Source organism: Limanda limanda, chromosome 2, assembly GCF_963576545.1.
Source record: "Limanda limanda chromosome 2, fLimLim1.1, whole genome shotgun sequence".
Lineage (NCBI taxonomy): Eukaryota > Metazoa > Chordata > Actinopteri > Pleuronectiformes > Pleuronectidae > Limanda > Limanda limanda.
Window position 1 is genome coordinate 25612758 of NC_083637.1, and position 14504 is coordinate 25627261.

The 14504-nt window shown below is 43.8% G+C and overlaps 1 protein-coding gene across 1 annotated transcript in view; it reads left to right on the forward strand.

Annotated features, from left to right (window-relative positions):
- The window catches only part of dok7b (docking protein 7b), a 41568-nt gene that overhangs the window by 22084 nt on the left and 4980 nt on the right, over window positions 1-14504 (forward strand). Inside the window, exons 7-10 of the mRNA XM_061083573.1 lie at window positions 606-719; window positions 1241-2145; window positions 6890-6955; window positions 7148-7184. Of these exons, the coding sequence (XP_060939556.1) occupies window positions 606-719; window positions 1241-2145; window positions 6890-6955; window positions 7148-7184 (1122 nt within the window). The remainder of the gene's footprint in view (window positions 1-605; window positions 720-1240; window positions 2146-6889; window positions 6956-7147; window positions 7185-14504) is intronic.

Consider the following 14504-nt stretch of genomic DNA (forward strand, 5'->3'; position numbering starts at 1 on the left):
GTTATGCAACATATGTTATTATATTTAGTTAATAGTTTAGTTTTGCTAGTGTAGTGAATGGAGGTTCTGCAGTTCTTCAATTAACTATATACTTTTTATCCATGCTTTGATTATGTACATGAGCTTATATTATACAGATTTGACTATTTCATACACACAGCTCATCAGATGCATTAGATAAGCTCTCGATAAACATTGCCTTATATTTGATAGGGCTTTTAGTGTTTGCCATTCTAATGGTTATTATAGTAAAGGTTTTTGTGTTCAATAGGGAAGCACCTGCCATTGTAATTGTCCTCAGCATAGACAGAATATATTAAGCCCAGGGTAAAATGTGAAATGAAAGTCAGTCACATAACAATGGAGCTTTAGTATTAAGCGTACTTCATGTAAAATGGTACAGTGTAAATGTCTTTTTTTTAATGTAGCACCGTGAAAAGTAGAGAATAGACTTTTAATAATGACAATGATTCCGAAGGATTTAGGTAAAACAATTTTGCGGCGAACTCATATTGTAATGCCCCTGAGACTTTGACGCTCGTATAACAGCGTTGTGCTCTTTGTGTGTCTGTGCGTGTGGTGTGTGTCGCATGTGTGCTCAGCAGACCTGAGTGCAGACCCAGGTTCAGCAGAGGAACGTATCAGCCAGCAGACGTCAGACCTGGAGAAAAGACTCAGCATGTTGTCTCAGTGCAGCCTGGCCAGCAACAGCAGCACAGGTATATTGTTCTCTGAGCTTCACCTCACAGTATATGTGACTGACCAACATGTTACTCTGTATGAACTCTCTCATTAATCTGGGCCAGATCTCTGGGCCCTCAGATGTTGATGCACTTTTCAATAAATCACTATTTAATATTCTGTTCACACAAAGCCTTAATCACTGGTTTATGTGATAATTATCTGAGTATATAAGAAAAACGTGTGAAGTCAGAGGCCAGTTAATTACATCTGGAGCCCAGAGAGGTTGGAAAATATATAACTTTATGTCTTCACTGCATCTAAACACCCGAAGACAACCCTACCTGTAGAGAAGAAAAACAGTCATTTAAAAACTAATTTGACAGGGTCATAAATCTTTGCATTCAGAACCAAATGAATTACATGATTTATATAATAATAACAGTATATTATTGAATTTTTACAGCTGTTTAGCATTCTGGTCAGTTTATTCAATGTGTGTGTCTCATCAAATAATCATCACCTCCCTGGTATCCAACAAGTTTCTCGCACTCTTCAGCCTCAACATACAGCTGCAGCACATCCGTTGCCGGGGACGACCACAGCAGCATCTCCAGCTCCTCCTCCAGCCAATCGGACACGAGCTACGGGAGCAGACTTTCATTCTGGGTGGAGCCGTTAGCCAGACTGCACCTGTCCACCGAGACCGTGTCAAGCTCCTCCACCCTGAAAGCGCTGGCCAGTGCAGATGATCGGCTTTACGCTGCTGTGATGGGAGGCTCTGGGACTCGCCCCTCCTTGGCCCAGCTCCACCCTCGTGGTCTCCATGACAGCGGGCGGCAGAGCTCATTGGACAGTGGCATTGGGATAGCGACGGGCAGTCAGTCGTCTTACTCAGGGAGCTGCTCCTCGTGTACGGGGAGTCTGGACGCGGCCAGTCAAGGAGGAGGGGAGGAGATTGACTCTGTGGCTAGCCAACCTGCTACATCTTCACCTCCCTCTGCTCCTCCTTCCTCTCCTCCACCTCCTTCTTCACCTTTTCAGCCCACACTCACCCACGACCACAGTGCTGCTAACTGCCCCTGCTCCTCCTGCTCTTTCCCCTCCAGGTCAAGCTCACGTGCATCTAGTAGGCACAGTGAGGAGTACCAGATCCCCGGCCTGCTCAGACAGCGCTACGACACCCCCAGGAGTCTCCTCCACACCCTGCACCTGAGGGAACCCCCGGCCCAGGGAGCTCCACCTGAGCTGGGCAGGGACAGCAGGAGCAGTGGAGATAGAGGGGGAAGTCAGGGGATGAGTAGCAGCAGCATCTCAGGACCGAGCTCGAGGCCTCAGAGTCAGGCCGCGCTGCAGCACTCACACTCCTGGGGCAGTGAGAGGGCGCCCTCTGTGGACAGTGCGGGCAGGTCCACACACAGACCCCTGTTCGCACTCGGAGGCCTGCCTTGTGAGGAAACACAGGTAATGCCAGGTCACACTATTTCAGTTCCTCAATAAATCACGCAAACAGTCGACCGACCATAATAATAACATAAAATAATAATAAGTTGTATTTATACAGCACATAGGAACCAATAGGGATGTTGACATAATCAATAGTCCTCTCTATATGGAGCCCATCACAAGTTCAGACAACCAGCTCAGTAAAACCTCATTTATCAAATATGGCTTTAAGGGGATCAGTATGGTGGTGAGCAGTGTCACCTCACTGCAAGAAGGTTCCTGGTTTGAATCCGAGGAGTTGGCATGTTCTCCCTGTGTCTGCCTGCAGCTTCCTCCCACAGTCCAAGGACATGCAGATGGGGTTAGGAGACTCTAAATTTTCCTGTTTGGATGTGAGTGCGGTTGTTTGTCTCTGTATGTTGGTTTATCCCGCCTGTAGCCCGATGTCAGCTGACATTCGCTCCAGCTTTCCCCGCGACCCTTCAAAGGATAAGCATTATGGATTATGGATAATTATCATTTCAAGAGCGATAATTGTTTCATGGCGTGGGCGCCCAAAGAGAGCCCTCTTGGTCCTCATTTTAAATTGGCTACCAAATCCGAGGATGAGGACCATAGGTTGCATCCGTGCATGTGTGGTGTCAGAGGATCAACAATGTGCTTGGGTGTGAGTCCAGATCAGGCCATAAAGGTTATTACGAGTATCTTAAAATCAGTTCTTAAGTTTACAGTGAGCCAGTGAAGTGATTCTAAAATCTGGGTGATCTGCTCGCTCTTTGTTGTTAAGCAGCAGCTAAGTAGAGCAGCACATCAGAGAGAGCATCGCCACATATAGAGTGTCTTCTGAGTCCTCTATTAATCTGATACGCCCATGTTTACACAGCCTCAATTAATAGGACCAGAGAAAACAAGCTTTTATATTTCCAGAGTCTAAGCGCCCCGAGGAGATATGGTTAATTACATTGTGATTAAGTAAAAAACACATTTTTCCTCTGTATTTATGATTTATGAAATAGATCATGTAATTGAAGCTCAGCGCTGAGGAGAAATCCTCTGACTTCACATTTCCATGCTAATATTTGCATCAATGAAACAAAGGGCTTGCAAATCATCACACTAATCACTTCTTGCAACTCTTGGGTGGTTTTCCACTGATGCTAATCTCTCTTTAATGTGTCTGCTTGCATTTATTAAGCCCACAGTGGCATATTATGTATTATTGTGCTTAGAAAGAGAAACTTATGTAAATGTTCATGTGCTAATTCTCCAGGATGAACTCCTCAGTAGATTTGAGGTTTGGATCGTGTGGAAGAGGAAACAGGCAGAGTTAGAACAAGTGATATCGCTGAACAGAGTTATCTCCTGCTGTCAAAGACATTTTACTGCATTGAGTCAATGGGCCTCAGTGAGACTGTATATTCTATAATCTGTGAGTAAGACCTCTGTCTTTCTTGGGGAGAGCTTCTACATTTTTACAGTAAATCATTTTTTGGTTTGTTTGTTAGTTAGTTAGCAGGATTATGCAAAAAAAAGGCTTAACTGAGAAATTCTGTAGCTGGCCGGGGCATGACATAATAATCTTATCTTAATCCTCTTTGTACCTTTAGGGAAAAAACAGACCATCTCCCTCCATCGGCCTCTCTAAACGTCAGACCCATCTCTTTCAGCTTGGCCATCACAGATTACTGCCATGTTGTTTTGGGCCAACCATGTGTTTTTCAGGTTGCTCACACCTTTGATGTGTCGAACATGTTTCGGACATTACACGTCCCCAGTCAGATCTTTGCTTTGGGCATTAGCAGACTTCCTGCTGGTGGCTTTTATCCGAGGTGTTCATGCTGTCAGTTGATTTATACCTCACAGGGATCAATTCCAGTTTGTAAAATGTTCTTAAAGGGACTCTTACCTTTGTTGCATTTTTACACTTTTTTTGGATAAGGTTAAATTGGTATTAATAAGGTAATGACACTCTAAAATGCAAGACAGACCCACCAGGAGTAAAAACAAACAATTATTTCACTCTCATAATATTTAGTGAAAACTTCAACCAATAAAATTCTTCGGACCGAAGGACCTTATTGGCCGACAGACCTGTCTGTTTGCTGCATGGACATGCAGGTTTTCCGTCTGCTTCTTGTGGCGCATTCGGGCCCGTCATCATATGTGAATGTAAATGTATATAACTTACCGGTGCTTCTGAATCCGAATCCATTGCTTTGGTAAACAAAAACTCACGTGCGTGCGCGGAGGCAGTAGGTTAAGTCTGCTTGTAAATAAAGTTTCTTCAAAAAAACACCGCGGATGGGAACGAGGGGGTGGGGCATTGGAGGAAGGCGGGATGATTTGAATGTGCTGTAATTCTCAAATGCAACAAAGGTAAGAGTCCCTTTAAAGAGACCTTCATCAGGGAACATGTTTGACTAAAGGGAATCTCAAAGTCTATAGTGACATCAAATAGAACAGTCTCTCTTGCATCACATGTGAAATACAGCTCAATATTTTAGCCTGTATGTTCCACATACAAAGGAAGCTTCACGGAAAACAATGATGTATAATAAAACAGAGGATTAATCAAAACTGAAAGGAGTTGACAATTACATTTTTTTATAAAAACTATCCAGATGTTTCAACATACTGTACACAATTTGAACAATATATAAGATATACCTTCCAACACAACAGCACATATTATTTTAGAGTTTGTAATATGTGCTTTTTGTTGATAACTTTACAAATGTAGCTTTCACTTTAATGGGAGTTTCTTTGTGAATTGTATTAAATTGTATAGTAAGAGTCTTTCAGTCAGTCCATGTGAGGATCTACTTTTTGATAGACTTTTCTTCTATTCGGTCTATGAAGTCACTTTAACTTTTGGCCTTGCTGGGTTTATAATTTTGCTTTGTTTGCTTCTGATGCACCAGCAGCTAAAAAAAGCACTTATCTGGCCTCTTCACATACACACTGCTACTTGCTATTGAGTCCAAAGACTCACTTGGGTGCTGCCTTTGTAATTGTGATTTACAGCAGTCGTTGCCTTAAAGGCTCGTGCTGCAGTTAAAAAAAGTGTAAAATGCTGGGCAGGCTTTTCCACAGGAGCGGAAAAACAAGGAAATACAACGATTTCTCTGTACAAATCAATGTTCTGTGATTCAAACTGAGGGTCATCAGCAACACAAATCATGACAAATGATCCCTGCTACTAAAAGGGATAGTTCACCTAGCAATGCACAAATTCACCCATTATCTATTTACCACTATGCTGATGGAGGGGTGGGTGAAGTTTTCTAATCCACAAAACACCTCTGGAGTCTCAGATGTACTTTGCAGCAGCCGAATCCGATACAATTGAAGTAATTGATGACCAAGACACAAGGCAACACTCTTTTTACAGTGTTTCTCCAGCACATTTTCAGGGTCTTAAATGTGCCACTGTTCACCCAGTGCATCAGTTTGTTTCCAGGTTTGAAAACTGGTGCATGTATGTTGAAGTAAAAAGTATGAAATGTTAAAACTTGAGTTTTGACTAGGAAATCTTCATTTTAAAACTTTGCAGACCTGCTCTATTCTTATTTTAAATAGTTGCATACTTATATGCAAGCTTGCATATCGCATGACTTTTGTCGTGTATCTGAAAAGAAGAAGAAAAGAGAAAAAGAGTTCAAAGTCTACTACCTATTGGTGGGTTAGGGTTAATAACCTGGTACACAACATGTGATTGGACTGTCCTCCAGCATAGAGCAAATAATAGGCCAGGAGCAAACGTCCCGGCCTCCAGGGTTTCGACTTAAGTTCCCTCTCACATCTAGGGAGAGCCACTTTGCCCCAGAGCCACTGATACAGGGGAACAATAGTTGTGATTTACAAAAAGAGGTATGGTTTTCAATTTAAAAGCCTGTCTGGATTCGTTGTTTTCCCTCAGATACTTTGGTCTGAAACCTCAGAAGCTCTCAGAGGAGATTTCACCACATTGTGTTTAATTAATTTTCTGATGGGTTTTGCAAAGTGTTTTTCCCCCCCCTGTGTAGCATGCAACAAATCATCAGAGCAGGAGAGGAAGCAGTGTGTCTTGTGAGTTCTGACAGCTTGTGTGGGAGTGTGTGTCTGCATGTGTGTGTGTGTGTTTTGTGTGTCTGTTCGTGTGTAAGTTGGCGAGACAGAAAGAGCAAAAGGAGAGCGAGAAAGTTAATGAATAGTGATGAAACCGACAGAAACCCTCAGAAAGCCGAGTCCTGTTGTACGAACCACAAATGAGCTCCTTTATTCATCAGTCCTCGGTGTCAGCAGTTCAATAGAACTACACACTCTGCACGTTGGGTAATGAGACGACGCCTGGTTCCTGGAGACGCACTGAAACAGACTGTATGACAGATAATAATCCTGAAGCGGCAGCCGGCCGCGTTAATAACCGCTGTGTGCTGGAGACAGTGGTAAATTGGAACAAACTGTCGGGGTGATTTTTCACGTTTGAGGCCGCCAGCCCTACGTCTCCAGTCTGCCACCTCTTAAGATGTCATCCCGGCCTCTCGGCTGTACATCACCCTCTCCTCCTCACCTCATGCCCTTGCCATCCCTTCCTTCCTGCCCCTCATCAATCCCTCTATAAGCAGCCCTTCTGCCCACAGCGGCTCAGACCTCCTCCCCCTCTCCCTTTAACATTTCTCACCAGAATGGAAACCTGCTCTTTTCCTGTTGACTGCTGCAGTGGAAAGCCATTACCATTAGTCCTTCCTTGACGATAACCTCTCTTGTCTCCCACGTACAGTGCAGTGCAGACAACTACATTACACCGGAGCAGTGGCGCTCAGCGAGGAACAGATGCTTGACCCAGGTGAGATTTTATCTGCCTGTCTCGGCTCGAGCCATAAAAGAAAGACCATTAGTGCGGTCGTCCTCTTGCAAATGAAAAGTTGACCTCATAAGAAACACATAAAAAAAAGAAAGTAATAAGCTGTACAAGTTTTAAAAAAATTCTATAGAGGATAAGAGATAAAATCTTAATTTGTTGTCCTCTATTTTCAAGGCTGCCAACCCGCCACCATCAGTCGCCTCACCTGCAGGTGGGTTTGTATATTTACACTTTCTTCTCCACTATGTTTCACTAGAAAGTTGATACCTTCTACTCCACTATATTTATCTGACAGTTTTATTACTTCAACATGAATGTTTTATGCGGTATAAAATACGACCAATTGTTATAAATTAAATTGTCTGACAGTATAATATAGTTAAAATGATCTGTGCTGTCTTCATGGCTAGAAGATCCACTGAGACTGAACTGTTCTCAATCCTGATTCTGATGATGGTTCAAGATGAAAGTTTGAGACTTGAACGGATTCTGTCATTTACAAACATATTTGTTGAGAATATTTACTTACTCGTTAACTTAAATGGGAATAAATTAATGAATGGTACTCATTTCAGTAGATCATCTCCTTCAGCAGCTCCGGTTTGGTGGCAGATAGTAAAATCTTATGTGGCAACTCTGACAGTCCGAGGAACGACCTCGTAAAGGGATTTTCTGATGTATTGTTATGCTGGGCCTTAACTCAGAGGCTGGCAACATTTCTTGCTCAACGACAAGTCTCACTCTCAAGTCTCGTGAGACTTGGGTTGTTGTAGGAAGGTAAAAGTGTAAACATGAGCGAGAAAGAGAGAGAGAGAGAGAGTTTGGATTGGATTTTACAGAGAGACACTATTAAAGTGGAATCGTTTTTCTGATGTGGACAATGTTGAGAAATGATTGGACTGTGATGGCCTTCCCTACAAGTCTGTGCCAGTGTATACAAACAAAGAGCTCCTATAACTGAAGAGTGAAAGAGGAGAGAGAGAGAAAAGCAACAAATTGAGGACGATGAACTGCTATATGGTGTTGGGGGTGAGGTCCTGAGTGACCATCAAACAATAGGTTGTAAATACTTGAGGCCTACAAGGCCCAGCTGAAACCAGTTCAACCAGTTTCAGTCTTAATTCACACCTTCTCTAGACAGCCTGGAGCCTCGCCTTGGTGGGGGAAGCATGTCCTGAACCCCCACTGTGCCCCCCCTCCAGCAGGGCCTGGTGGGGAGATGTTGCAGGCCGCTCTGCAAAAACCCAAATGAGACTCTGAAACGCCCACTGAGGTCGAATCCCCGCCCACTAAGGTCGGGACCCTGACATCTAATTGGCTGAGGGCAACACTGACCCTTGACCCCTCCTCCAGGGGGGCAGGTACCTCCCAGGTAGAACAAAACCCCTCTGCTCACAGACTTTTCTCTCTTCACTCAGATGCCCAAGCGACAACAGAACCCCTCCGGGGTTCTACTAGTTAACTCGGTATTTTTAAGAGACTCTCTTTGTCATATTCCTTTCCACGCTGCTCAAGTTGTTTTCTGACCTCAAGAGGTCTAACCACACGACTCAGTAACTAATGGAGGCGATAAGACATTTGTTTTGTTCATTTCAATTCATTTCATTCATTTCTTCTTTTACCTTAGTTGACGTTTTTATTTTGAAAAGGACTTTTCCTGTTTTTAACTTGGAAAGACCAACACAGGAAATTGCTCGCTGGACGATCTCAGACTGTTTCCTTATCCACACGGACTTTACTTTATTCTTTCTCCACACGATCTACAACGGCTACAAGCAGCCGAACGTCCCTGTGAGGCAGCACGATCTCCGCTGCTGCAGAAGAAGACGAAACCTCATCTCGTCACGGAGCACAACGGATCGGCTCCGGCCCAGCTGCGGTGCTCACGAGAGCCCGTCTGAGAAACTTCAAGCGATTCACTGAACCTCCGGGGATTCGCGCCAAGTCGCATGCAACCCACGAAATCACGGTCACAGTAAGAGGCTTATGTTGTCTGGGCAGATGTTAGTTTTAATATGTAGCGTGTTGATTTAATACTTGAGTGTATTTTGTTGATGGAACTTCCGTGTTCCATTGTTTTAGCCGGCCACTACTCCGAGCCGCTACTTCCGGTTTCCGGTTGGATCGCAATGTTTTGTGTTGCAGTAAATAGGGCCGCGAGAAGCGCCTCCGCCCGCACTGTTAACGTCTGTGTGAGTCTGCAGTGATTTCACCGATCAGAACCTCGGCCCACAACGCTCGCTTGAGGGCTGAGGGGTGAATCACTGTTAACTCATCTCAGACGTATTTTTAAGAGCTTCTTTGGACTCTCCTTACATGTTTTCTCATGTTCTCTCTCTCTCTCTCTCTCTCTCTCTCTCCTTCTAAACCGACCTATACACACTCCTGACCTGTATTTATAATACAGGTCATGTCACATAGTTAAATCTATGCTTAGAGAGGCTGAACACATCTGGAAACCATTCGGCCCCAAAGCCAAGCAGAGATAAGAATTCTCTTTGTCTAAAATTTCCTTTGTGTAATTCATGTGACGACCACCAGTGTGCGCTCCGGCCACATGGTGTCATTAACATAGACTCCATCTTGAATAACGCAAGTTAACCCACCATTTTGAGTCTATTATTGCCACGCCTCCGCTCTCTCTCTCCTCCCATCCTGGCTCTAAATTCATAACGGCTCCGCCATCTTGTTTTGTAGTCAATCCGCCATTTTGAGAGTTTTTAGGCCTTGATTCCACGAATCATGATCGGCCTCCATCTTAGATGTGATGTCACTACGCGTCATCGCCACCCCCCTTCTTTTTCTCTCTCTCGCACACACACACACACACACACACACACACACACACACACACACACACACACACATTGATAGACACAGACAGACACACACACACACAGAGACACATAGATGGACCAGAGGTTACATGCGTGTTCTAAATTGTGATAAGCTGCTGTTGTTATCTTTGAAATATGGGAGTTTGTTAAGATGATGAATCATTAAATAACACTAACTTTATTTCACACACACACACATAGACACACACACACAGAGAGACACTTTGACACAGACACACACACACATAGAGACAGACATACATAGGTAGACCGCAGGTTGTCCATGTATTTTCTGAATTGTGATAAGTGCTGCTGCTGTGTTTACCTTTGAAATATTGGAGCTTGTTAAAATGATAAATCCTTGAATAACATTATAACTTTATTTCCCCTTTTTAATAAATACTTTTGTAATTAAAGTATCTGTAGTCTGTGATTATTTGTGCATATGTATGTGATTGCAGCTGGATTATGATCGCCTGTGCTCGAACTTAGAAGCCTTCACTGTTTATTAAGTAATCGTTAATATTAAAATATTGACATTATTAATTTGACATTTATCATTATGAGACTGATAATTATAGCTTGACATCGTTGGTCCCTGGTAACCAGGGTGGTGCCCCCCTTTCTCAATTATTAATATAGATAGTATTATTCTTAAATTGATAATTTTATTGTTTTAGACTAATTATTTTCATTATTCTTGGTTGATAACCTTATCATTGTTAATTGACAGCTTGTACTTTCTAATTGATAATTCCTATTTTCTCATTAGTGGTTTTATTGTTATTTGATTACTGATCATCTTCAATTAATAATTTAATTATTTTTGATAGATAATTTTTATTATTTTAATAATCCTATTTCATGATTATTAATAATTAGCCAACGTCAAGTCTACTCCTATTGCACAACATAAATGGTGCCCCCTGTGAGGCGATCTAACTCCAGTTGTATCATAATACTGTGTACAATAATCCAGATTCTTTTTTTTTTTTTTTTTTCCAGAAATTTAATTTTTTTGAAAAATTTAAATTTCTTTGAAAATTTGATTTTTTCAAAACTTTTGCTTTCTCTCATTTGGTATTGATCATGATTCGTTGTTGAAGAAGAAAATAATTTTGGAAATTTATTCTTCTTTGCAAAGTTTTATTTTTAATTCATTTGAACTTTTACCAAACCGGTATACCAGTGCCTGGTCTATCCGTAATTGGCTGCAGATTGCAATCGGTGGTTGTGTTCTCGAGGCACAAGAATCATAAATAATTTAAGAAAAGAGAAAAATAATTCTAGGAATTTATTTCTCTTTGAAAATTTTTATTGTAATCCCTTTGCATCTGTCCCAAGCAGGTATACTAGTGCCTTGTGTATCCGTGGTTGGTTGCTTCTAGCATATAAGTGGTTGTGTCATCTCAATGCACAATAATTATGATTAATCTTTGAAGAGAGACATAGGTTCGAAACTAATTTCTCTTTGAATTTTCTTTATTCTTAATTCCCTTTGCTAAGCAGACTTTTGTGTAACTTTGGTTGGTTGCTGACTGCGTTTCAGTAGTTGGTAATTTTTATTGGAGATTTTCTGCATGCTTTTTGATCTTAAGGAGACAAACTAGATTTGAGAGACTAGTTTTGAGAAGACTAGTTGTTGAACAACTAGGTCTTAAGGATTGAGCCACCGAGCTATCCTTCATTGACACTTTATAGACACAGGGTGAAGCTCACCTGTGCATCTTGTTGTGTAGTTTTTTTAATTAAGTGTTTTACCCACTTTTTCTAAGCAAGCGTGAGCAGTCCACCAGGTGCCTTTTCGCACTCAGAAGATGAGTAGCATGTAACACCGTGGGGCAAGTGCTCCCTCAGGACCAGAGGTCCTATTAGAGACTGTAGCCAGTCTGAGTAATTTTTTTTCTAATGATGCGGTGAGTGAGTTGAGTGAGTATGAAATAAGTACCTGCGATCGTAAGATCAAGAACTGTCCATGCACTCATCAACCCCACTGGCCCGCATCCAAAAATACCCCATGCTCTGGGTCAACTGACACTCCTCTACCAGCAGAGAGCCGAGCTGCAGACCCAAGAACATGCGAAGGCGCTCATAGCCATGCAAGCAGCATGTCGAGCGGAGCAGGAGAAAAAAACTCCCACCTGCGGCACATCATCGAGACCCGCAAAGAACAGGACCAGGCGGTGCAGGAGCATGCGCAGGTCAAAGGTCAGCAGAAAGGGGGGCACAGTCAAACAGAGCTGTCCCCCCCTCCAGCTGAGATCCCTGATGACAGGGCCAGGAGCTGACGTCATTCCCGGTGGAGCCAGCGGAACAGAGACACTGGGAGAACAGCTGCGAGCACAGCTCCACAACCCTCATGCAGAGGGAGCTTTGCTCTGGAGAGCCAGACACACCCAGCAGTCCACCGCTCCGACCCACTCAACACCAAAGGGGGAGCAGGACTCAACCCCTAGACGTGCAGTGACCTGGGACCGCTATGAGGCAACATCAAATGCCTGTCCAGCGGACACACAGCATCCACTCCAGCCAGAAGGAACACATCCTGCGCGGAGCCATGCTGATCCACATCACGACGACGGAAGGAATCCGTCCTGGAGGGCTGAAAGAGATTCCCAGTCTGTCACTCAGGCAGAGGCGCACCATGACTCACGGTCGCGTCCTGGATGGTCCTCCAACCCCGGTGCAAGAGATGGTGGCCACGAAGATGAGTACCTTGGCACATTCGAGTCAAAAGACACTGATGACTCAGCACCCCCTCAAAGAGAGGAAATCCGCAACCGGCGGCAAGAGCCCCTTGAAAAGACATTTATCGCTTCGATCCAGACAACCGAGGGTTCAACGAAGACGACACCGTGGTTCTGGCAGTTCAAACAAGTCCAAACAAATGTGGACCCGGCGCTGGAAGATGACAACTTTCCCCACGCCAAGATGAACCCCAGCAAAGAGAACCAGAAACAACGACCCTTCCAACAGGGTGCCCCTCAAAACCAAGGGGGTGAGGATTTCAACCAGCCCCACAAACAGTTTCGACCTCAGCACCTGAATCCCTCTCCACAGAGAAGTAGGGGCTGTAACCAAAGGAAACCTCATCAATACCAGGAGTATAGTGATGGTGACCGAAATCCAACACATGGGATGCATCCTGGCACAGAGGAATTAATACGGAGATGTGTGGATGAAGCAATGAGAGACATTGTGCCACGTGTTCCTCCAGGCTCCACAGAGAGACCAGACACTGAACCCCGTTGGCGAAACTAGAAGCAGACGCCCTCCTTCTCCACTCCTAAAGATGACTTCAATGACTGGGAAGGACCAGGCACTGCCAGAAACCCCCTCTCACCTCCACACCTGAAAAGGGGGGGGAAGAAATCCCAATTTTAAAACAAAGACCGCTCAAACCACTCACTCCATCAATAGCTGCATGCTTTAGACCCTCTGTCAGTAAATTGTATAACGTATGTTCAGGTAGTGAACTCCTTAGACCTCGTTGAGGATTTTGAAGTCGTTACCACTACGGTTGTGCAGCCCTCACGGGTACAGTTGGCAATTCAGTCTTGGCAGAAAAATTTCAATATCTGTAGATTTGCAAACCTAGAAATAGGATTTACCATATATTCACAGATTAACGAACAACAGAACGTGACTCGCCGTTCTAAATGTTTTGGTTTGACAGAATAACACACATGATTACCTCAAAACACCAGCACCTACTCAAACATTTTCTTCTGTTCCTTTTTCCACTTTTCTTTCATTTCACTCTTCACCGAAATTCATCAGTATGTTAACAATAACTGCCGATAAGCATTATGTGAAATTGAAATGTGCGCCGTGTTTTAGAATATATGTTGTTTAGCCTCTGTCTGCCCAGACAATTACCTCTCTCTGTTTAGACCCATTCCTCAAAGACATTTATGCATCTCTGCCTCATGATGAACTAACTTTCAATGCTTCAACTCCACTCAAGGATTACCTCACATGGATTATGGACTCTCGACCCTAGTGTGCCCTGGAAACCGGGTCACGACCCACTTTTCAGACCAAAGGGGGAATGTTGGGGGTGAGGTCCTGAGTGACCATCAAACAATAGGTTGTAAATACTTGAGGCCTACAAGGCCCAGCTGAAACCAGTTCAACCAGTTTCAGTCTTAATTCACACCTTCTCTAGACAGCCTGGAGCCTCGCCTTGGTGGGGGAAGCATGTCCTGAACCCCCACTGTGCCCCCCCTCCAGCAGGGCCTGGTGGGGAGATGTTGCAGGCCGCTCTGCAAAAACCCAAATGAGACTCTGAAACGCCCACTGAGGTCGAATCCCCGCCCACTAAGGTCGGGACCCTGACATCTAATTGGCTGAGGGCAACACTGACCCTTGACCCCTCCTCCAGGGGGGCAGGTACCTCCCAGGTAGAACAAAACCCCTCTGCTCACAGACTTTTCTCTCTTCACTCAGATGCCCAAGCGACAACAGAACCCCTCCGGGGTTCTACTAGTTAACTCGGTATTTTTAAGAGACTCTCTTTGTCATATTCCTTTCCACGCTGCTCAAGTTGTTTTCTGACCTCAAGAGGTCTAACCACACGACTCAGTAACTAATGGAGGCGATAAGACATTTGTTTTGTTCATTTCAATTCATTTCATTCATTTCTTCTTTTACCTTAGTTGACGTTTTTATTTTGAAAAGGACTTTTCCTGTTT